Source organism: Etheostoma spectabile, unplaced genomic scaffold (genome assembly GCF_008692095.1).
Source record: "Etheostoma spectabile isolate EspeVRDwgs_2016 unplaced genomic scaffold, UIUC_Espe_1.0 scaffold00007303, whole genome shotgun sequence".
NCBI classification, from domain to species: Eukaryota; Metazoa; Chordata; class Actinopteri; order Perciformes; family Percidae; genus Etheostoma; species Etheostoma spectabile.
This window is the reverse complement of record NW_022603475.1, coordinates 34,415-57,157: the sequence shown is the minus strand read 5'-3', so window position 1 is coordinate 57,157 and position 22,743 is coordinate 34,415. Positions and strand designations below refer to the sequence as shown.

General features: G+C 42.4%; 1 protein-coding gene and 1 long non-coding RNA gene across 2 annotated transcripts; both read right to left on the bottom strand.

Annotated features, from left to right (window-relative positions):
- Positions 1 to 2,335: 2,335 nt before the first annotated feature.
- On the bottom strand, positions 2,336 to 18,903 carry LOC116678408 (CMRF35-like molecule 6). Its single transcript, XM_032508329.1, has 7 exons — positions 18,776 to 18,903; positions 15,139 to 15,492; positions 4,712 to 4,816; positions 4,332 to 4,436; positions 3,564 to 3,601; positions 3,317 to 3,475; positions 2,336 to 2,685 (listed from the first exon to the last, which is right to left on the bottom strand). The coding sequence occupies exons 1-7, from the start codon at positions 18,813 to 18,815 to the stop codon at positions 2,494 to 2,496; spliced, it is 993 nt and encodes a 330-aa protein (XP_032364220.1). The 5' UTR covers positions 18,816 to 18,903; the 3' UTR covers positions 2,336 to 2,493.
- Positions 10,581 to 12,403, bottom strand: LOC116678412 (uncharacterized). The gene is made up of 3 exons (XR_004329238.1): positions 12,300 to 12,403; positions 12,177 to 12,217; positions 10,581 to 10,833 (listed from the first exon to the last, which is right to left on the bottom strand). It is a non-coding gene; the product is annotated as an uncharacterized LOC116678412 (long non-coding RNA).
- Positions 18,904 to 22,743: the final 3,840 nt, after the last annotated feature.

Genomic DNA, 22,743 nt, shown 5'->3' with positions numbered 1-22,743 from the left:
CCTTTAATCCGTAGGTACATTTCCGAGGAACATAATTCCCTCTGCTCACTTTTAAGGCAAAGGCTAAATAATAATACATTTATAGAAGTCCTTTACATAGTAGGCTAGTCAAAGACACTTTACAGTAAAACCAGCACAATTATCACATAAAAATAGAAACATGAACTAGCATATTTTAAAGCAATTAAAACACAGTGTGGCCTACACTTTGTAAAAAAGTGTGGAGTGACTATATGCAGTGATATTTTTCACCCCCACACACATTCAGTCAGGTCCGCTATGTCGGGCTTTTTTCTCTCCGTTTGATAAGAGCCGTATTTCCCTTTTTGCATATTCTTCCCTCCTCGTTACTGTCCATTAGAAGCTGCTGCTCATTGGGTGAAAATATGGCGCATGTGTCTTCTCATCTCTGCATCAGTAAATCTGTGATCGATAACGTGGTCTATTTGAGAAAGCCGTGAACGTGCACTTATCCTGGCCAGCTACACCTGACTTGACATAGCTCCACCTGTTCATCCTGGCTCGGTAACGTGTACCGATTAAGCCAGGATGAGCAGGTCCCACTAAGTCAAGCTGCGCATTTTTCACTTATCCTGGATATCTTTATTCTACTTTCGTGCAACAGGCCCCCGGAGCTGGTTCAATTAAAATCATTTAAAATCATTATTTTCTCTCTTCCGCTCTAAAAAGATGAAATCCATTATATAACTACTAAACAGGGTAAACAATAGAAATGTAGAGGGAACTCCGAGGAGAGGAGCTCAAGAGCTGACGCAGATCGTCAGGTTAATCTGAGTAAATCTCTTTTAAAGAAGGACATTTTAAGAGACTCAGCCCGACTGTGAACATCCTGTTAGACCAGAAACCAACAGTTGTAAGACTGAGACTGAGGGTGATGAAACCCAGTCCATCAATAAGAAACTGTTTCCCTTCTGCTGCAAAGAGAAAGAAATAGAAGTAAAAGCTGAGCTTACTCCACTGAGGAAGAAGAAGCAGATCGAGACTGACCCACGTTCATGTTGGAGGATCTGATGGTTTAACGCTGCCTTCTTTCTCTTCACTGGTAAACCAGGAACTGGTCACTTCTCTAAATGAGGGTAGTCCCTCCCACAAACACATCACCCCCCCCCCCCCCCTACTCTCCTCCACCATTATTCTTTAATAAGGTCTTCTTTTTAAATTTTACATTAAAATGACTGGGTTGTATCTTTAAGTCATATGTTTGGAAAATCTATGTATGATTATAAAATCTCACATTTATATCCTTATACAGTATATCTTATACAGTCTTTTATATATTGTGTTTGTGTGTGTGTGTGTTTAACCTGCTTCAGATGTTCAACTTTTTTCAAAAATCAGTTAGTCATTGTGTTTTATCAAAGAAAGATTACACGACTGATTATTTTTTATTGTTTATTTCATTTCCTGAAGAAAACTGCTTCTTTATGCACATGAAGAATATGATTTCTTATTATTTAAAGGTTGTTACAGCGTTGTGTCTATGAAACTATGCGTAACAGTTGGTCAGTGTCCTCCCAAGGTGTCCTCTCATAATTCAGGTGTTCAGAGCTGAAAACACACCTCATAAAAATATGTGTTGTTAGTTCAGGAAAGGTGAGATGAAGAAATCAGCGGTCCCTTCAGGGTTCACCAAGCAGAAATCAGCGGGCTGAGACATGAACCCCCCCCCCTTTACAGCAGAAATAAACATGTCTACAGCCCGGGACGAAAAAATGTTTTTGGTCCTCTAAAGCTAAGTTCATGACAACTGGATGACAAATTATCTGAGAGCTTAAAGCTACAGGGGGTAGAAGAAAAGATAAATACCAGATATGAAGTAGAGTGAGACTCTTCCTGCAGCTCTCTCTCTCCCCTCTCTGTCGCCCAGCCATGCATGCAACAGAACAGCAATAGGAACTCTCTCTTGATGAGACTGTGATTGGCCAAAGTCTCCCGTCACAGGCTAGACTCTCTAAGCCGAAAACAGAGCCAGGAGAAGGAGCAGGAGTCTAGTTCTCTGTCAGAGCACTTGAATTAAAATATGAAATATGGAATATTTGCCTAATAATGACCCAAAATTCCTGCCTATCACAGCTTCATATTTCTGCATAATAATGTCATTAGGGTGTGACTACGTTGAGTGACAGGTGGTGACCTAACAGGTGGCTGGCGTGTACAGGCCACTGTTGTCATGACGACTAGATTCAAACCTAAATACATCCACTATAGTTTGAAAAGTACAGAATAAATACAGATATAATAATATAAAATATAACCGCTATAAACATATACATTTGTGCAAAGCAATAAACACAAATAGCTAATTAAAAACATTTAAACTTTAAAAATATATATATATAATGTGAGCTGTAACTGACAGCTTCCCCCAACAAATCATAAAACCAGATTTCTTTGAGTGAATGTGACTCATTGAAAGCCCCGTGTGGCCCCTGGGGGCCCCTGAGAGAGTCCATGTAGCTGACAGCGTTGAAGCTACACCTGATGTAGAGTAACAGTAGAGTACAGTGGAGGTGGAGCGTCTGGGGGGGGGCTGCCGGCCCAGCTGGCTTCTACCCGAGGAACAGAGTAGACCACGGTATCTGCGTCACCACAGGGGGCGCTGTGCAGCGAGGCAGCTGGACCGCTGGGGACATCCAGCTCAGAGTAGGTGAGCTCGTCTTCAGTCTGCAAGAAAACACAAAGCTCAAACTTCATCAGCTGACTCTACTCGCCTGCTTCTTCAGGAGCAGCATTTCAGAAGGAGCTTGCTGATGGAACTGTTCACAGGGTTGGAGCTCTGAATCTGTTGTTTACCATGAACATCTGTATCAGTGACACCCCCCCCCCCCCCTCTCTGTTCACACTTCCTCCTCTATGGCTTTAGAGACAGTCCAGTGTGATCACTAACTGCCTGGTTCCTGTTTTTTTGTGCTTTCTCTCTTGATGAACAAAATAGACACAGAGCAAGTCCTCCTCTGACTATATTGATTAACTTAACATTCTCTGAGTAAATAACTGGATTTTTTTTAATTTTGAAAACATTTAGCTCATTTAAAATCCTATTTTGTCCACAATGTTCTCTCTATTCTAGAAAGTCCTTTGCTGTACGATAACATCTTCATTTGTCTCAGGCCACGTCTCAAAGCCTGCATCCGAACATAAAAAGCCAAATGAACATTATTACATGACTCATGATGACCAAGATAGGTAGGTGCTAGGGACAGAGAAAAACAGTGTGGAATAAAAACTAGTCCCTATCAGCTGCAGCCTGAAGGGGTTTCCTGACCCCTAAAAGCCAACCACACCCTTGACTTACTTTCATCTGAGAAGTGGGTGCAGTGACTAAGCTGTAGTCCTCGGTGGTCTCTACTCCATCTGGTTTGGTGTATTTGGCGTAAGTGTAAACTGTGGACACTTCTACAGGAGGAGATGTGCTCTGTCTGTCCTCTCTGATCTCCTCATACACTGGGTTGGCCTGCAGAAGAGATCAGGGCTTTGGATTAATATCAGCTGGTGATTCTGACACTAATGATGCTGAGATGTCCAGATGAACCCAAACGCACCTTTGTAACATGAGAGTACTCAGTTTCTACAGGAGGTTCTGAAAAACATGCAGTTCAGAGGATTAGAATAAAGAGATGACTTTATAAAAACTTTTGTGACTTCATCTAAAACAATGATCTTTTTAAACTTTCTGGGCCGACCTTAAAGCTTCTATATATGAGATTTGAAACATATAATAAGCAGCAAAAAACCAGCCTGTAGGAGTCTTGAGCAGAGCATGAAGTCCCAGTGGGAGATGTTCTCAGAGCTTCTCTGGTCTTTGTTTGGTAGCCGGGCCGGCCGCGGGCCTGTTAGAGCATGTGAGTCCCTCCCTTTGAAGCTGTTGCCCCCCCTCTATATTAAAGAGATTTAAAATGTTTCATGCTGTCTGGACGGTGTAGACGGTCCAGGGAACCTCTGGTCCTTCATACTGACTGTGGTTAAGAGGTCTCCAAGAATGGACCTCGTCTCTTCTGTCTCTGTTGCTGGGATGAGTCTCCTCTTTGGAAACGTCTCCTGAGTAGAAGCACTTCGGCGGACTGGAGCCAATCATTTTAAGGGAGTCTGAGAGACCCCGTCCCCGTTGTTACAAGAGACCCTCCGTGGACAGTGGCCCAGGACACAGTCGTCCATATGAACATCCCCCCTGCCTGAGATGGAGAGCCCTACGAGCTGTTTCTACAAAGGTCTTTGTCTCTGTAGAGTGTTAATGGTTATATATATATATATAGCAGGTGACGTGGGTGTGTGGTGTGTGTGTGTGTGTGTGTGTGTTCCTGTAGTCTCACCTTTGGTTTTCCTGACTCTCTTCCTGCAGAAAATCAGCAAAGCTGCTGATAATATGAGGACCAGTAGGACCAGAGGCAGAACCACATACAGCAGAGCTCTCTGGGCTGTTGGAGCAGAAGAACACGTTGGTTGACACTTCCTGGTCCATTAGTAAATATATCTGGCAGCAGAAACTGGACTACAAGGTACATGAGGGACCTGAAAGATCATTCATGTGTGTGGCCAACTAATAGTAACATCAACTTCATATTTTTAAATCAATACTCTATAACCCTTTATAACATTTAAACCAACAAATATATGTTCTATGCAGACGAGCATACATATCCATGTATTTGCTGTAACAGTATATTCAAATACACACAACAAGTAACCATACTGAAGTTGGGTGTTCTCTTGAGGCACGCTGGCTTCAGGGAGGATGATGAAGGTGTGGAGGATGATGGGACTGATGGTGGAGAAGGTCTGGGAGGAGAGGTTGGAGCTGTGAAACATTAAAAACCAATCAACCAGTCAGAGAGTGATTGTAGAGATCCAAAGAAGTGGTGCTGACCAGATGCTCCCTGCAGAGAACTCGGTGCTAACATCCATGTGTTTTAATCCCACAGCTAAATGCACAAGGTCATCAATGGTTTGGTGCTACAAGACTCCAATCAGCTGCAGTGGGGGGCCGTGGACTTCATCACTATTATATATTTTATATATTTTACACTTCAGCTGTTAAAGGAGCATTCATCAGAGTTCCCATGATGGAAATATGCAGCTCTATATACAACTGTTAGACTAAACATGTTGAGTTATTGGAAACATCAGCAGCTGTCAGTGAACAGTTAATAACATGACTCTCAGGAGAAACTCACCCTCTGGAACTCGGAGCTCAATCTTACAGTATGATGATGAGAATGATCTGACCAAACCCCATCTGTACCGTCCTGAGTCTGACTGAGTCAGGTTTCTGATGCTCACATACAGAACTGCATCAGAAAACAATGGATATTTATATCTGATGCTGTATCTGCCTCTCTGAGCTGTGTCCTCTTCTGTCTCAATGAGAATGTCTCCGTCTTTACATTCACCCTTACAGAAGATTCTCCTCTTTCCACCCAACTTGAAGGAGCATCCAACGGTGATGTCTTCTCCTTCAGTTCTTGTTCTCTTGATGATTTTGCATTGATGAGACCGATGTTTCCATCCTGCAGTGCTGTTAAAAAGATGACCAATCAATAGTTACTATGTGTACTTCCTGTAAGATGTTGCAGTCTGATATGTTTCACATTTCCATAAATCAAACCTAGATCCCCACAGTCCTACTGGGAGCGTCCCAGTTCAACCAGTCTGGGACTGAGGGGTAACACTTTAAACAACAGAGATCGATTCAGATTTCAACCATAAAATAATCTCTCAGTCTGACTCAGATTTAATGTTCCTCAGAGAATAGTTTATTAGCTAGTTTCTTTTTCTGATCAATTTCTTTGTAAGCCAAAGTGTTGGGATGGTTCCAGGTTTGTTGAGCCTCACAGAAAATCAATGAGTGGCATCTAATGCACCCTCAACACTAGCAGAGGGACTACTCCAACAGAGGCAGCACTGAGCTCTCCATTCACGGTGACATCAGCTCAGGTGCGCAGGACACTGAAGAGAACAAATCCCGGAAGGCACCAGGCCCTGATAACATCCCAGGCCGTGCACTGAAGGTCTGCTTAGCAGAGCTGGCTGAGGTACTAACGGACATTTTAATCTATCCCTCTCATTATCTTTTGTACCCACCTGTTTAAAGACCACTACCATTGTCCCCTCCCCAAGAAAAACCCTGTAACATGTTTAAATGACTACCGTCCCATTGCACTCACTTCAATTGTGATGAAGGTTTTGAGAGGATAGTCATGACCCACATTAAAAAGACCATTCCAGACACACTGGACCCCTTACAGTTTGCTTATCATCGGAATCGATCCGTTGATGATGCAGTAAACACCACCATCCACACAGCCCTCACACATCTGGAGAATAAGGATACGTATGTTCGAATGCTCTTTATTGATTACAGTTCAGCATTCAACACGGTCCTCCCAACCAAGCTGGCTGAGAAGCTCCTCATCCTTGGACTGGCACCTTCTCTCTGCAGCTGGGTCCTGGACTTTCTTACAGACAGACCCCAGACAGTCAGAGTTGGTACCCAGACATCAGGTACAAGGATGGTGAGCACAGGGACACCCCAGGGCTGTGTACTGAGCCCTCTGCTGTACACCCTCTTCACTTATGACTGTGCCCCCACTCAGCATAATACCACCATTATCAAGTTTGCGGATGACACAACAATCATCGGCCTGAGACAGACTACAGGGAGGAGGTGGCTCAGCTGGTGTCCTGGTGCCACATAAATAATCTCTCCTTAAATGCAGAGAAAACTAAGGAGATGATTATTGACCCGAAGAGGAGGAGAGATGATCAGCATGGCCCACTTTACATCGGTGAAGCACAGCTAGAGAGGGTGAAAACCTTTAAATTCCTCGGCACTTACATCAGTGAGGACCTCTCCTGGTCTCACAACACTCAGCATATTGTCAGTAAGTCTCAACAACGGCTGGACTTTTTAAGAAAGCTGAGGAAATTTGGTCTGTCCACCAAACTCCTTAGCAATTTCTATAGATGTACAGTGGAAAGCATCCTGACTAATTCCATCACAGTGTGGTTTGGAAACTGCACAGTACAGGAAAGGAAAGCTCTCAAGCGTGTGATTAAAACTGCACAATATCTGTGGAACAGCTTTTCCATCACTGCAGGACATTTATAAAACCCGGGTAACTAAGAAGGCACATAACATTATCAGAGACACTACGCACCCTCAGCACATACTGTTCACATTGTTACCTTCTGGCAGACGTTATAGGAGCCTGAAAGCCAGAACATCCAGACTTAAAAACAGTTTTTCATCCACAGGCCATCAGGCTGTTGAATGACTCAGTCTTCTGACAATTACAGTCGCAATCTAATCACTGTTTGCACTACACTGTGAATGTTGCATTTGCTCAATGCATATGCTTTTTATAATGCTTTTAATGTCTTGCTGCTGCATGCAATTTTACACCTGAATCTTTTAATATGTTGTGTGTATATTGTGTACATTTTTATATTGTGGGAAACGTTGCAACTTAAGAATTTCATTGCATGGTGTAAAATCTGTGCATTTGACAAATAAATATCTTGAATCTTGAATCTCATCTCATTATGAAAAGAAAACATAAAGTCAGAGCCTGTTGTGGTGAGTTGATCCCCTTCCTTCCTCTTTCCTCCCCCTCTTTCTCTCCGTGAACCTCTACAGGTTTAGATCTGTGTGTGTTATGACAGAGTCACTCTTGAGAAACTGTTTCCTTCTGCTGCAAAGCTGAACCGAGCGACTGTAAATGAATAAAAATGAAGATGTATTTCAGAGTAAAAAGAGAGAGAATGCTAGAAGTAGAAGCTGAGTTACTCACTGAGGAAGAAGAGGCAGATCAGAGACTGACCCACGTTCATGTTGGAGGATCTGATGGTTTAACGCTGCCTCTCTTTCTTCTTCACTGGTAAACCAGGAACTGGACACTTCTCTAAATGAGGGAGGCCCTCCCCCAAACACATCCCCCACCCCCCCACACTCTCCTCCCTTCTTTGAGTCTTTCTGGTTGGAACTTAAAGAGGCATTAATGTCATATTGATGTGTTCACTAAAAGAAATCTCCATCTTTGCAAAAACATTTGTCATGATGTAATTTTTTCTCCAAGTTTAACCTGTTTAAAATAAATCAACTCATTTCAAGATGTTTCTAAAGTGGACCTGATCTATTTTCAGGTTACTACTTGTTTTGTCCCTTTTGTGGGAGAGAGAAATAATGCACTTTAGATTTAAATTAAATTTTTTTTCTTGTGACAACAATTTCAACCAAATAATTTAAAAAGTCAAACCCCAAAGAGATGCAGACTGATGTCCAGGGGAAAGACTTTCAGTCTGACTGGAGCTTTCTGATCTAACAGGATGTCATTGAGTGCTGATGTCACCACCTGGGGGAGCCATAGACCAGAACCCCACAGGGGGCTGGGTAAGTCTAGCCCCGTGGTGGAAGGAGGAGAAATGGACTCAGGAGGTCTTCACCTGGTGCTTCCATTATTTCTTCATCAATCACATGGAAGTGCAGTATTGCACGGGTGACTTATTGCAAAAATATATACAAATTTTAAAAACAAACCCAAAACTAAATACTAACTATTCAATTATCATCACAAACTGATATAAACAAGATGAAAGGCAGAATCTGGCCTGACTAATGGGTTCTTGCACCTGCACCCTTCCAGTCCAAAGCCTAGGCCTCTTTCCTTTAGACCACCTTGGTGAATGAAACCTTGGGCAAATCCACTAACCTAAAAAAATGACATGGGTAGACCCATGACAGGCGGACTAGAAGAACAGCTCTCAACTCTCTCATTCACATATACATTATTTCATTTCATTAATTCACTTATTTCCACTAGTGGATTACAGTATAAAGGCTTTTCAATTAATGTGGAGAATTAAGGGAGTGCCTTGGGCTCAGGGGGGCCACACGTCTGGGGGACCTCACGCCTGCCTGGTTTGACATCATGCTTTTTTCCTCTCTTTCTTTCGTCACTGATTTCAGAAACACTGGACTACAAAGACTTTATTGCTGAGTTTGAGGACAAGAAGGCAAGGACCGTGCCTTTCACTTCCTCCAGCGTGGTAAGTCGGAGTCTTTATAAAGCGATAGAAAGAATATAACGGGACATGCAGCTGAGCTGCCAAGCTGTAGGGCAGACGGCCTAGTATTCTGACAGCTAAATACACCGCTAGCTCTCTTAGCACCAAAATAAAAAACACTACTATCTCTGTGGCAACGCCTTTCATCCTATTTAGCATCTTTCAGCACCATGGACAGAGGTACACACACAGAGCAAGGCATGCAAGATCACACACACACACACACACACACACCACAAACACACGGTAAGACTGTATACTGTCTAAATGACGGCGGGCCCTTTGGGGGTTTACAGTCTACTTATGGCGTTTTTCCACTGTTTTTCCACTGTAACAGCTCGACTCGACTCGCCTCGACTCGCCTCTACTCGACTCGATGCATTCTGCGTCCATTTTCCGTTGCAGATTGAGTAACGTCTCAGCGTGGCTGGTCACTATAGCTACGCGTGATGATGTAATTTTCAAAGCGACTCACAACAGCACGTCGGCTACTCGCCGCGGCAAGAAGAAATGTTTTGTTTCAAAAGAAGCTAAAGGAAGCAACAAAAATCACCGCTGAAAAAAACAGGACTTTGGAATTCCGACGGAGTTCAGACGTCAACATGACTATTGCTCACCAACATCAAAGGGTAAGTTAAGTTTCTGGTAACGTTAGCTAACATTTACATGTGTTCAGCGTCGCAGTCAGTATTTACTAGACGCTATATAAAGTACATGAACTTTAGCAATCATGATTACACACCAAAATATGTCTGCTGTGTACTGTTTGGGTTTCAGAGCATTCACGCTTTGCAAAATCGCCGCCGCAAACCGTCCGACGGGTGAAAATCTCTGGTTCTGACCCGGGCTTCGTATATCTTTATGAGAGTCATGGAGAGGCTTATGACAACGAGTGGGATGCATCTGGGCCAGCAGAGCCAGGGGGGACACTGTCACAGGGTGCAGAGGAAGAAGGCCGGGAAGTACGGGAGGGTTTGATGCGCTACTTGAAAAGCTAAATAAAAACTTTTCTTAGATATTGTCTTGTTTTTTTTAAAGTAACAGTGTGCAATATTGGAAACAACACAAAGCCCCTAATGGCCCTTAATATTGAACAGTTGAAAAGTGAGAATAGTGCAGAGAGTAGATAATCTGTCGGTGTCCAGCTAGATTTTTTTAAACGTACCGTTGTTCTGGACACACATTCTGCACTCTTTTTTGCTACAAACTCAGTGATAAGTGACGATTCTCTCCAACCAACCAGCAGTCTGCAGGTTTCCACGTCACCTTTTGGTATCGCCTCAGCTCGCTTGGAACCTCGACTGAGGTAGCACTAAAAAAAGTACCTGGTAGCAGGTCCCAAGAACTTTTTCTCGTAATGGAAAAACAAAAAAGGCAAGCAGAGTCGAGGCGAGTCGAGTAGATACCAAGCAGTGGAAAACCGCCATTACGCGTGCATCACCCCCCCCCGAAAGGGTTCTGAAACCCAAAGCCCGGATTCGGTGCATCCCTGATTTAAATGGGTCCGGGATAAGCCCCGAACCTCCTAAAGTCCTAGAAATGCTTCTGGTTGGTAATAAAATCCTCCCTGCCATGAGCAGCAGCCAGGCTTCACTGTGCATTCAGCAGAAACTCTTGCTGACGTCCTCATTGGTGTTGTATCTAAGAGAGAGTAGAGTAGATGTGGTCCGGATCCCTGGAGGCTGGATCCAGACTCTGGTAGGTGGAGTCTGCACGGCTGGAGGGTGGAGGACAGTTCTCATACAGGTCAATCTGAACACAATATACAATCAAAATACAGCAACAGAAACTTAACCACACATGTCAAACACTGTGGCTCCACGTCTGGATATGTAATCGTGTGATGTGAAAGCAGAAGTTGTCAACATTAAAGGAACACGCCAACTTATTAGGACTTTATCTTATCACCGTTACCCCCAGAGTTGGACCCCCCAGCATTAGCTTAGCTTAGCACAGATGCTGTAGGTAACCGGTCCAACTAGCTACTGCTCCAATAAGTGACAAAATAACACCAACATGTTCCTGTTTACATGGTTTGATTTGTATAGTCAGAGTGTGTGTAAATAACAAGGTCACATGACACACAGCCATCTTCTAACCGCATACTAAGTGGCAACTATGTTCTCAGAAAGGCGAAGCACTGCTACTTCTACTTGGGCGGAGTGATTTGCTTGCAGCACCTGAGAAGCCTGGTCACGGAGCAGAGAGTTCGCCTGGAGTTTGCTCAGAGTTGGAGTAATAGAGTCGACAATTGTTAGATACTAAAAGCATAGTTTACAATCATTGGTGTTTGCTGAGACAATTAACAGGGAAGACCAGGTAAAACCATGATGTTTGATAGAATTCCGACCAAAGACGCTGACCGCTGAATCTATGGACACTTGCTCTGGATATGGATCCAAATACACCTGTAGCCACCTTCAAGAACCATCCTGTTTGCTCAGAATATTTAACTGAGGATTATTAATATGAAAAAATGAAATTGGCCACACAGACACATGGCTGTGTGTCATGTGACCTTGTTATCTATACACACTCTGACTATACAAATCAAACCATGTAAACAGGAACATGTTGGTGTTATTTTGTCACTTATTGGGAGCAGTAGCTAGTTGGAGCCGGTTACCTGCAGCTTCTGTGCTAGGCTAAGCTAATGCTGGGTGCATGAGACAGAGTTACAGCAGCACGGAGATGAGAAGGGTATGTGTGGACTAGTCTAACTCTGGGGGTAATGGTGATAAGCTAAAGTCCTAATAAGTCGGCGTGTTCCTTTGAACATTTCTACAGAGGGAACAGAAGCTGTGTATGCATCTACATTTTGGTGGAACAATAGTAGGTAATGAGTGTTTGGGTTATGTACAACATCGTGGATCTAGACTAGAGTGGTGTTCACAACTAGTTTCCAGTTAAAACCCTGTTCCTATTTCAGATTTTAGTGGACTATCACTTCATTGATGGCCTGACTGGCAAGACTCTCAGTGTCTCCACAAATAAACTACAACATAAAAAGTCACATCTTCAGCACAGTGCATCAGCAGCCTTATTAAAAGATAACAGTGAGAGTTAACAAAGATAGATGAGATAGAGAAAGTCACCTCAGTCCTGGTGATGTCTGTGGTTCCTCTCTTGTTAGAACCTGAGGAACAGACAAAGTGTTTCTCTCTCTCTGGAATGAGGAATTATTAAAACGGTGCAGATCATGTTGAAAGATAACTCACCATCAGAGTGCTCAGTCCTCTTTTTGTAGAAGAGCAGCAGAACAGCAGACAGCACCACCACCACCACCACCACCGCTACAGGGACACACACACCCAAAACCAGGGGGAGAACTGGAGGAGACAGACAGACAGACAGAGAGAGAGAGAGAGAGAACAGAGACAGGATGACAAATCTAAGGAATTTCATCTGATCAAGTAAAGATGAAATAATTTTAAAAATCCTTGTGAATTTTCGTCATGATGTTGACTTAATTAATCAGAATTAAATTAAATCAGAATTTAATTCAAATGAAAATTGAATGTTAAACTTTCTGTCGTTGTTGGCCGTTGTGTGACAAACATCATAACCTCTTTGAAAAATTCCAGTCAGGTTTCGCTCTGCCCACAGTACAGAGACAGCCCTAGTCAGAGTCACAAATGACCTCCTCATATCATCCGATGCTGGCTCCTCATCCCTCCTCATCCTCCTTGACCTTTCTGCTGCATTTGATAATGTCGACCATGGCATTCTTTTTAACCGGCTCCACCTCACCACTGGACTAAATGACACTGCCCTCAGTTGGTTCAGATCGTATCTCACAAACCGGACAGAATACATCTCCCTAGGCAACTCCAAATCAAATCCACACACACTTACTTGTGGTGTCCCCCAGGGGTCAGTCCTTTGCCCCCTCTTCTTCCTCTACCTTATCCCCCTTGGCCAAATCGTCAGCTGCCACAATATTTCTTTTCACTGCTATGCTGATGACATACAGCTCTATGTAAATGTCACAACTGACACCCCAACCTCACAATCATCCTCATCAAAACTCACCACCTGTCTGAAGGAGATAAAGGTACGGATGGAGCAAAACTTTCTTCAACTCAATAGCTCCAAAAACGAAGCCATCCTGGTTGGAACTCCTCATCAGACCAAATCATCATCCATAACCAGCATCACCTTTTCCAGTACTAACATCCCGCTCTCATCAACAGTTAGCAATATTGGTGTAAAAATGGACTCTCAACTCACTTTGAAGCCCATATAAATCACCTGTGCAAGACCTCTTTCTACCACCTCCGTAACATCTCCAAACTCCGACCATTCTCTCCCTCCCAGACGCCGAAAAGCTGGTTCATTCCTTTGTCTCCACCAGACTGGACTATTGCAACGCACTTCTCAATGGGATCCCTAGAAAGAGTCTGCAGAGGCTTCAGTACATTCAAAACTCTGCAGCTAGGATCTGATAAGAGTGCGGAACATGAGCATATTACCCCCATTCTCCACTCACTACACCGGCCCCCCATCTCCACCAGGATTGAGTTTAAGGTTCCCTTCTCACACATCAATGCATCCATGGACATGCTCCCCCCTACCTCAAAGAACTTATCAAACCACAGAACACAACCCTCTCCTTTACTCCGCTCACTTAAACCTCCTCCACATTCCCAGAAGCAGACTCAGGACAATGGGAGATAGGGCATTTTGTGCTGCTGCACAAAATTATATTATTATTATTATTATGATGAGCTGAATCAGAAATATAAATCATAAACAATTGTACCTGAAGGTACTGAAAGCCTCTGATAAAGAGGATTCAGGACTTCATTTGAAGACCCAGGAGATGTAGCTAAATGCTCTGTGCATTACTGTAACTGGATGTAAAACTTCCTTCAGATGCAACCACTAACTTGACTTGTTACTGTTAACCCCTTCCCCCCCGCCCTCCAACACGCATCCATAAGAAAGAGAAAGCAGGAGACAGGAGAAGCTCTTGGTGTCTGTTCTGGTCTAGTCTGGTCTGGTCTGGTCTTGACTCGGTCTGGATACACTCTGGTCTCAGTGTTGACTTGGTCTCCGTTTAGTTGGTCTAAGTCTAGATCCACACTGTCTACTACTGGGATTGCTCCGGCAACGTCGGAAATCTCGCTGGATGTCCGTTACCTTATTTTTCTCTCTGTTGGCGTTCTAAACTCCGGTGGATTCATGAAGACTCTGGTGTACTGGTCCTCAGATCTCTGCAGGGTAAATCCAGACAGCTAGCTAGACTATCTGTCCAATCTGAGTTTTCTGTTGCGAGACTCAAACAACTTTTGAACGTACACCACCAAAACAAGTTCCTTACTGAGACTAGGGTCAGAGGCAACATGGCTCTGTGTGCTTAGTGCCAAGACTATTATGATTGGTTTTAAGAAAGGCCGATAAACCAGAGCTCGTTTTTCTCCCATCCAGGAATAATCTGTGGACTAGCCAGACCTCCTTTGCTGCACTGTGGAGCAAGGTCTGGCAGAGAACACTGCTCCACACATATATTACAGCAAAAAGAGAGCTGCAGAGTTTTACACACCACTTAGCACACACCACCTAACTCCCCAGCCTCTCTGTCCCACCATTGTTGGCAATGTACCTGAAATGGGCACTGGGGTCTGTGATGTCATCAGTGTGGAGGATGATGGGACTGATGTTGAAGGAGGTCTGGGAGGAGAGGTTGGAGCTGGGAAACATTAAAAACCCAATCAACCAGTCAGAGAGTGATTGTAGAGATCCAAAGAAGTGGTGCTGACCAGATGCTCCCTGCAGAGAACTCGGTGCTAACATCCATGTGTTTTAATCCCACAGCTAAATGCACAAGGTCATCAATGGGTTTGGTGCTACAAGACTCCAATCAGCTGCAGTGGGGGGCCGTCTGACTTCATCACATATTTTACACATCAGCTGTTAAAGGAGCATTCATCAGAGTTCACCATGATGGAAATATGCAGCTCTAAATACAACTGTTAGACTAAACATGTTGAGTTATTGGAAACATCAGCAGCTGTCAGTCAACAGTTAATAACATGACTCTCAGTAGAAACTCACCCTCTGGAACTCGGAGCTCAATCTCCTGGTATGATGGTGGGAATAAGAAAGATCGGTCCAAACCACATCTGTACCGCCCTGAGTCTGACTGAGTCAGGTTTCTGATGCTCACATACAGAACTGTGTTATGTAATGGAAATAATCCTTCTTTATATCTGATGCTGTATCTGCCTCTCTGAGCTGTGTCCTTTTCTGTCTCAATGAGAATGTCTCCTTCTTTACATTCACCCTTACAGAAGATTTTCCTATGTCCAGGGAAAGTAAAGAAGCATCTAACTGTGATGTCTCCTCCTTCAGTTCCTGTTCTCTTGATGATTTCTGCATTGATGAGACCGATGTTTCCATCCTGCAGTGCTGTTAAAAAGATGACCAATCAATAGTTACTATGTGTACTTCCTGTAAGATGTTGCAGTCTGATTTGTTTCACATTTCCATAAATCAAACCTAGATCCCCTCAGTCCTACTGGGAGCGTCCCAGTTCAACCAGTCTGGGACTGAGGGGTAACACTTTAAAACAACAGAGATCTGAATTCTTTCAGATTTCAAGCATTAAAATAATCTCCCAGTCTGATTTAATATCCCCAGAGAATAAAATCAACTCAAAAAGCGATGAAGTGATTGAGTCAACAATAATGAACCACATGGGAACATTACTGTGTTCAGACTGAACGGGGGGGGGGGGGGGGGGGGATGGTCAGTTTTAGAGGCAGCACGGCTACATACAAAGTCAAAGTTTGACTTTATCCTGGGCTTTACGAATCTGCCTTCAAACACACCCAGACAGTCAGAAGGACAGAACCTTTGTTTGGAGCAATGTATGAATGATACATATGATGATAAGCATAAACATCATTGAGTGAGAGTTATGTCAGACTGATTTTGATTGATCATAACTTGTCTGATTTTTTTTCAAAAGATTGATTTTCTTCTCAACTATCTGCAGATGTAGTCCGATAGCAGCTCCACTCGGGGCGGGTGGAGCTACAGAGCTCAAACAAACGCCCCTTTTTGTTTTATCTTTTATATTTACATTTTCCTGTGTGAAACACTGAAACTTAACTTCTCTCCTCCACTGACCCACCACTGCTCAGTTATTCCAGACTCAGCTGATCCTCCAGACCTGGGCCTGTTGCACGAAAGTAGAATAAAGATATCCAGGATAAGTGAAAAAGCGCAGCTTGACTTAGTGGGACCTGCTCATCCTGGCTTAATCGGTTACACGTTACCGAGCCAGGATGAACAGGTGGAGCTATGTCAAGCCAGGTGGAGATGGCCAGGATAAGTGCACGTTCACGGCTTTCTCAAATAGACCACGTTATCGATCACAGATTACTGATGCAGAGATGAGAAGACGCATGCGCCATATGTTTCACCCAATGAGCAGCAGCTTCTAATGGACAGTAACGAGGAGGGAAGAATATGCAAAAAGGGAAATACGGCTCTTATCAAACGGAGAGAAAAAGCCCAACATAGCGAACCTGACTGAATGTGTGGGGATGTAAAAATATAGCCTTTGCCTCAAAAGTGAGCAGAGGAACTAATGTTCCTCAGGAAAGGAACCAAGGACTTTAGGCTTAATTTCAAACCCTTATTCACAACGTGAGAACATGTTTTACAACCATGCACAAATCTTTATAAGATGTTCCTAATTTTTTGTACAATTAATGTTCATACAGAACAATCAGAAAGGGACAACAACTAGAAAAAAAGTAAGTGACTTCAATACACGCTGTGAGCATATGTAAAACAATATTTATGTTTTTTATTCTTCTGACAAGTGACCGCACCAAAATAAAAAGATTAAGAAGCATTGTGGTGTTCCCAGTGTGATGAATGATAACTACACTTTATACGTACAAAGGCCATGTTATTAGTCCGGTGATGTGAGACTTATTGAGAAGATTATGGAACCAAAATAAGCTATAATAAAAAAAAAACATTAGGCCCACTTATTAGGAAGTAACACAAACTACCCTTTATTAGAGAAGGACAAGCAACAAGAAAATGAATCATGAATGTATTGGTCTCTGACCAGTCTGCCATTAATATCATCTGGGAATATCGCTACATTAATATCATCTTGGAATATCGCTACATTAATATCGTCACACTTAATCTCCGGAGCGTCCTGTAGAACCTGAAGCTGAGACCACGGACGCTGCGCTGCTCATCTCTACTTTTACAGAGAGAGTGGACACTGACGCGACTCGCAGGTCTGCCGGCGGCCACCGGCCACCGGGCACCAGGCACCAGGCACCGGGCACCGGGCGCACGCCAGGCAGCCTCGACACACCACCGTCCCACGGGAAAAGTCCCACTCCGCATTGGGGTAGCAGTGCAACCATTCCTAACATCTAAACAGCTGTAGTAGGGTTTAAATCAAACTCGCGAAAACAATAGTGACAAGTAGGCTAATGCATGTTAATAAAAATAAAGCAGAACACATGCAGAAGACAACGAATAACTGTTAAACACGTTTATTTCGGATCAGACGGCAGCTGATTTGACACATGAGACTCCAGGATTAATCTTAGCCCGGCTGTTAGCCTGCTCTGGACCAGGCTAGGCGCAAAGAATAAATCTCCATGGTAACTTGGCTGGGCTTAATTCAATCTGGTTTCGTGCAACAGAGTCAAAGCTAAATTCATCCAGGATAACTTGAATATCCCGGCTTAATCCCTTATCCTGGTTTCGTACAACAGGCCCCTGGTTCCCACAGAGCTTTAGTTTGGCCCTGAAGGAAGAGGACGTTTTAATTGGTTGTCCCACTTCCAAAGCTCTGATTGGTTGTTTCTCAAACCGTCAATGTTCACATCACCACCACAAATATTAGAATTACTGAACCAACTGGAGTTTAAATATGTCTCCAACACTGAGTGGAGAACGTTGTCCAACACACCAATACATAAAACCAGACTGTCCCATCATAATCATGGGGGAGAAGGGGGGAGGAAACGGGGAGGGGTGTGTGTGTTCTGTTCTGTTTGAGTGTAGTCTATATTATTAAGGAGAGGGGGGGGGGGGTCTTATCTTTCACTCATCCCATGATTATTTTTTCTCATTTATTCTGACTAAAATATATTTAGGCGGTCAAGTCCATCAGCACCAACAGAAATTGTCGCCACGGTAACATGTTCTCTCTTTATCCAAAATAGAGCCCTCTTTTTTAATGTTTGCCTTAAATCTATTGTTTTCATAAAATTTTGAGAGGGTGATGAAGGGACCAAAGAAAAAACTGCAAAGGGCATTTTAGGAATAGAAGATTCAGCCTCCCTCCCCCCAAATAGGTTATCAGTCCCTAAAAGATCAGAACCAAACGTGTAAGATATCGTACTATCCTATAAGATATGAAAAGCATCTAAAATGTAAACCTATGAAACATTTCATTTTATATGTTAGTATACATTTGTTTTTTCTTCTCCTTCACCACTTATGAGAACGACGTTGGTGATTTTCTCTTGTGAAATGAGGTTTTGCTCAACATGAGACTCAACCCAACTGAACATCCTGTTTGACAGAAACCAACATGTTGTAAGACTGAGACGAGAGGTGATGAAACCCAGTCCACCAATAAGAAACTGTTTCCCTTCTGCTGCAAAGAGAAAGAAATAAGAAGTAAAAAGCTGAGTTTACTCACTGAGGAAGAAGAAGCAGATCAGAGACTGACCCACGTTCATGTTGGAGGATCTGATGGTTTAACGCTGCCTCTCTTTCTTCTTCACTGGTAAACCAGGAACTGGTCACTTCTCTAAATGATGGAGTCCCTCCCCCAACACTTCACGCCCCCCCCCCCCTCTCCTCCCTTCTTTGAGTCTTTTTGGTTGGAACTTTGAGCCATTAATGTCATATTGATGTGTACACTAAAAGAAATCTCTCTCTTTGTAAATATGTCATTTTCTCCAAGTTTAACCGTTTCCCCCCAAAAATTAAATTAATTTCAAGATGTTTCTAATATGGACCTGTTGTATTTTCAGGTTCCTACTTGTATTTTGGGGTTCTACTATAACATGTTTGCATGCTTTAGTTAGTTTGACGGCATTTTACTTACTCAGTCTACCATATTTTCATTGTCTATTTCTTGCCTGTATTTCTTTCGTGCTTACTTGGTGTGTGTTATTGTTTTGTTTTTTGTTTTTTTGCTGTTGCTGCTATGCTGCTACTTGTAACGACAGAATTTCCCCGTCGTGGGATAAATAAAGTATAATCTAATCTAATCTAATCTAATGATAAAAACCTTTTTTCTCAAATAACCCATGCTCTGTAGGAGTGCCTCTCGTGCCTCTCGTTTAGCCGTTTAAAACAAAAGTTTGACTCTGGTACATTCACAAAAGACGAGTTAAGCTTCAAGAACACTGTCACAGTTAGACGAGGATAGGACCCAAATGCAGAGACGAGGACGGCAGGCAGGCAGGCGGGCGAGGGTAAACAAGAATTATTTAAACAAAGTCCAAGGAAAAACACAGGGAGCAAAAAGGAACAGGCAAAACCCAAGAACAAGAAAAATCCCCCAAAGGGGAAGGCAATGCAATACAAGACAGGACAGGACCAGACCACTGACACGTCGACAAGACTAAAGACAAGGGAAGCACAGACATTAAATACACAAGGTAACGAGAGGCAGGTGACAGGAGCGCAGGGAAGCCAGTGGAAAACATCAGGGCGTTTCTCAATCTGTGTTCTTCTATGGACTTGTGTGCTTGTGTTCTTGTGAAACGTCATGTTTGGGCCAAAGTACTGACCCAATACACAAGTTAGCATTTCGCCAAGAACAGTTAAAATCCCGGATGTGATCTCGACACGCCCATTTTACCGAGGATGCATCGGATGGTAACTTGTGTGAACTTGGCCGGGCAGGTATCCCAGCATTCAATTCGGGTGTAAAGCGCTTATGGTTTCCGGTACACATATTTTCACAATTTACGTCTATTATTAAATCAATAATTCATTTTTAAGATGTTTTAAGGCGATAAATCAGCTGTGTAGATTTTGAATATAGGCAGTTCAACGAAAATTGATGGTGAATTAAAAAAGCCTTCGGAGTTTGAAAGCTCCGCAAACCGGCTTAGAGTTGCCTAACACTTTAAAGGGTAACTACTGTTTTTTTCAACCTGGGCTCCATTTCCTCATGCATTTGGGTCTAATAGACTGATTTGACCAAAGATCTTTGAATGTGGTCCAGTATTGAGTGAGATCGCAATGATGACAAACTACAATGTCCCTAATGGGGGCAAGCGTGGAGCCTTGCTTTATGTCCAATAAAAATATTTATTTTGGTACTGACAGGCTCAGATTGTCACTAAAATTTATTGATCACTTTCAGGACGGCACTTTTGTCCAAAGACAGCGGTTTGGAGAGCAAAAAGCGAGACAAGAAAAGGCATTCTGGGAGTCTGTTCCTTTGGAGTGGGCAACAGAAATTACAGGCTCCTGTTATCTGAAACATTTTCAATGTAACGGCTCAGTAGTTAAATAATATAGGTCGTTATAATTGTATGGTGGTCCGGATTCATTTGAGACAGAGTATAGGCTAACCTCATTGTCAAAATCATTTAAATATTGAGCCATAACATTGAAAACCTAACAATCTGAGCCTGTCAGTACCTAAATGAATCACTTTTATTGGACAAAAAGCAAGGCTCCACGTTTGCCCCATTAGGTGACACTGTAGCTTGGTTTATTGCGATCTCACTCAGTACTGGACCAAATTCAAAGATTTTTTTCCCACTTTGGAAAAAATGGTAGTTACCCTTTAACTGAGAGCAGAAAAAAAACTTTTTTAACTAGAGCGTTCAGAACAGAAGGTTTTAACTCACTGGGATTTCTCTGAAATATGTTTACCTCATTCTTTAACCCTCATATTGTCCTTGGGTCAAATTTGACCCGTTTTCAATTTTTTTGGTTTTTGTTTTGCACAAAAAATGGCGCGTCGACATAAAAGCTGAAAATGTCAACATTAAAAATGTCAACATTAAAAATATCAAAAAGCTTTGGCAAAAACATCAAAAAAGCCCCCACAACGTCAAAAAAGTGACAAATAAATTTCAGAAAAAACGATAATAGTGATGAAAAAAGTGAATTTTTTTCACAGGAAGACAACTCAAGGGTTAAAATCCAACATTATGACAATGTAGATATGACAGGTAATATGGAAAATCATAATAGTTGATCTTAAATAACCTTTTGTATTTTCTCAACAGAAAAGGTTAGACTGATGCAGTAGAATAAAAGGAAATGTCACTTCTTTAATGCAGCAAAGGCTGATGTTTTACATATTTTCTTCATTTTGTACTGAAAAAGAATAGTTAATGTAACATATTCATACTGTAAAGCTTAACAAGGGGTTGAACTTTTTTTTGAACTATTAAAAATTCTTCCAGTTTCTAGAAATGGTTCAGTCGTTTCTTCCCACATTTCATCTGAAAACATTAAAAATAGAACTCAATAATAATAATAGTTAAAGTTGTGAGATGAGAGCAGTAGATTTTGGGAATCTATTTAGTATTCAGTCTATAGTTTTATAAAGTCTTCTTAACAACAACACATAGTCTGTCCTGTTGTCTCTTACTTCCTCTTTAGTCTTTATCGGCCCGCTTCTCGGTGGTCTGATTTCTTTCTTATTTAGATTCCTTAACTTCTGCTTTATGTATTTTTGTTTACATCCTGGTGTCTGATTAGTGTCATTTAACTCTCTTAATGTTCTTATATTGTTCCCTATTTGGTTTTAAATGCACTTCATTTGACATTTTTTAGATGAACTGAAATTTGTATTACTAAGTATGAATGCAAACCGTTTGCTGGTTCCTCTTCCTCTAATGGGAGGATTGTATGGTTGTGTTTGTCATAACTGATTAAACTGAATATATGGGGGTTTGGACTCTTGGTTAGACAATACAAGACACCTGAAGGCATCACTTTGGGCTGTAGGAAATTATAACACATTTTCTAACATTTATAAACAAAACATTTAAACAATTATCTTGAAAATAAATATGAAATTCAAATTAATGAGAAAACGTATCATTAGGTTGCAGAAATGAATAAAACATCAACATTTTTGACCAATTAACACGTTAAAACACCAAAGATATGCGTACTGATCTCCAACAAAAAAACTGTTTCAATTTCAGTCTGACTTGAGGTAATAATGTTTCAGGATGTAATTGAGTGCTCATCTCTGTGTGAGTTGAGAGCTGTTCTTCTAGTCCAGCCCCCTGTGGGGTTGTGGTCAATGGCTCCCCCAGGTGGTGATGCAGCGGTCCTCACAGACATCAGCACTCAATGACATCCTGTTAGATCAGTCTGCATCTCTTTAGTGTTAGGTCTCTTTGTTTGGTTCTTTTTCAACTTATTTTGTTGAAAAAGTTTAATTAAAAGCTAAAATGCGTAACTTCTCTATCCCACATGAGGAATTCTAAAATTCATGGTGAGGATTCTGTTTGGTCTGCTGCAGGTTCCACCCTGTCTCTGCTCCCCCCCCCCTGTCTGTCCTTAATTGCAGGAGTGGAGCCTGGTGTGCAGGAGTCAGGGTTCCAGCTGCAGCTCATCAACACTAATCATCTCTGCTTCAAACACGCGGTAAACGTACCACTCTTCATCAGATCACAG

Bases quoted from the DNA above. Each gene is read 5' to 3' on its own strand.
- LOC116678408 (XM_032508329.1), bottom strand. From the start codon at position 18,815: ATGAACGTGGGTCAGTCTCTGATCTGCTTCTTCTTCCTCA. The intron at 15,493-18,775 runs GTGAGTAAACTC...TCTTTTTAACAG, and splicing joins GATCTGCTTCTTCTTCCTCA to CACTGCAGGATGGAAACATC. The intron at 3,602-4,331 runs GTGAGACTACAG...CATGTTTTTCAG, and splicing joins GAGAGTCAGGAAAACCAAAG to AACCTCCTGTAGAAACTGAG.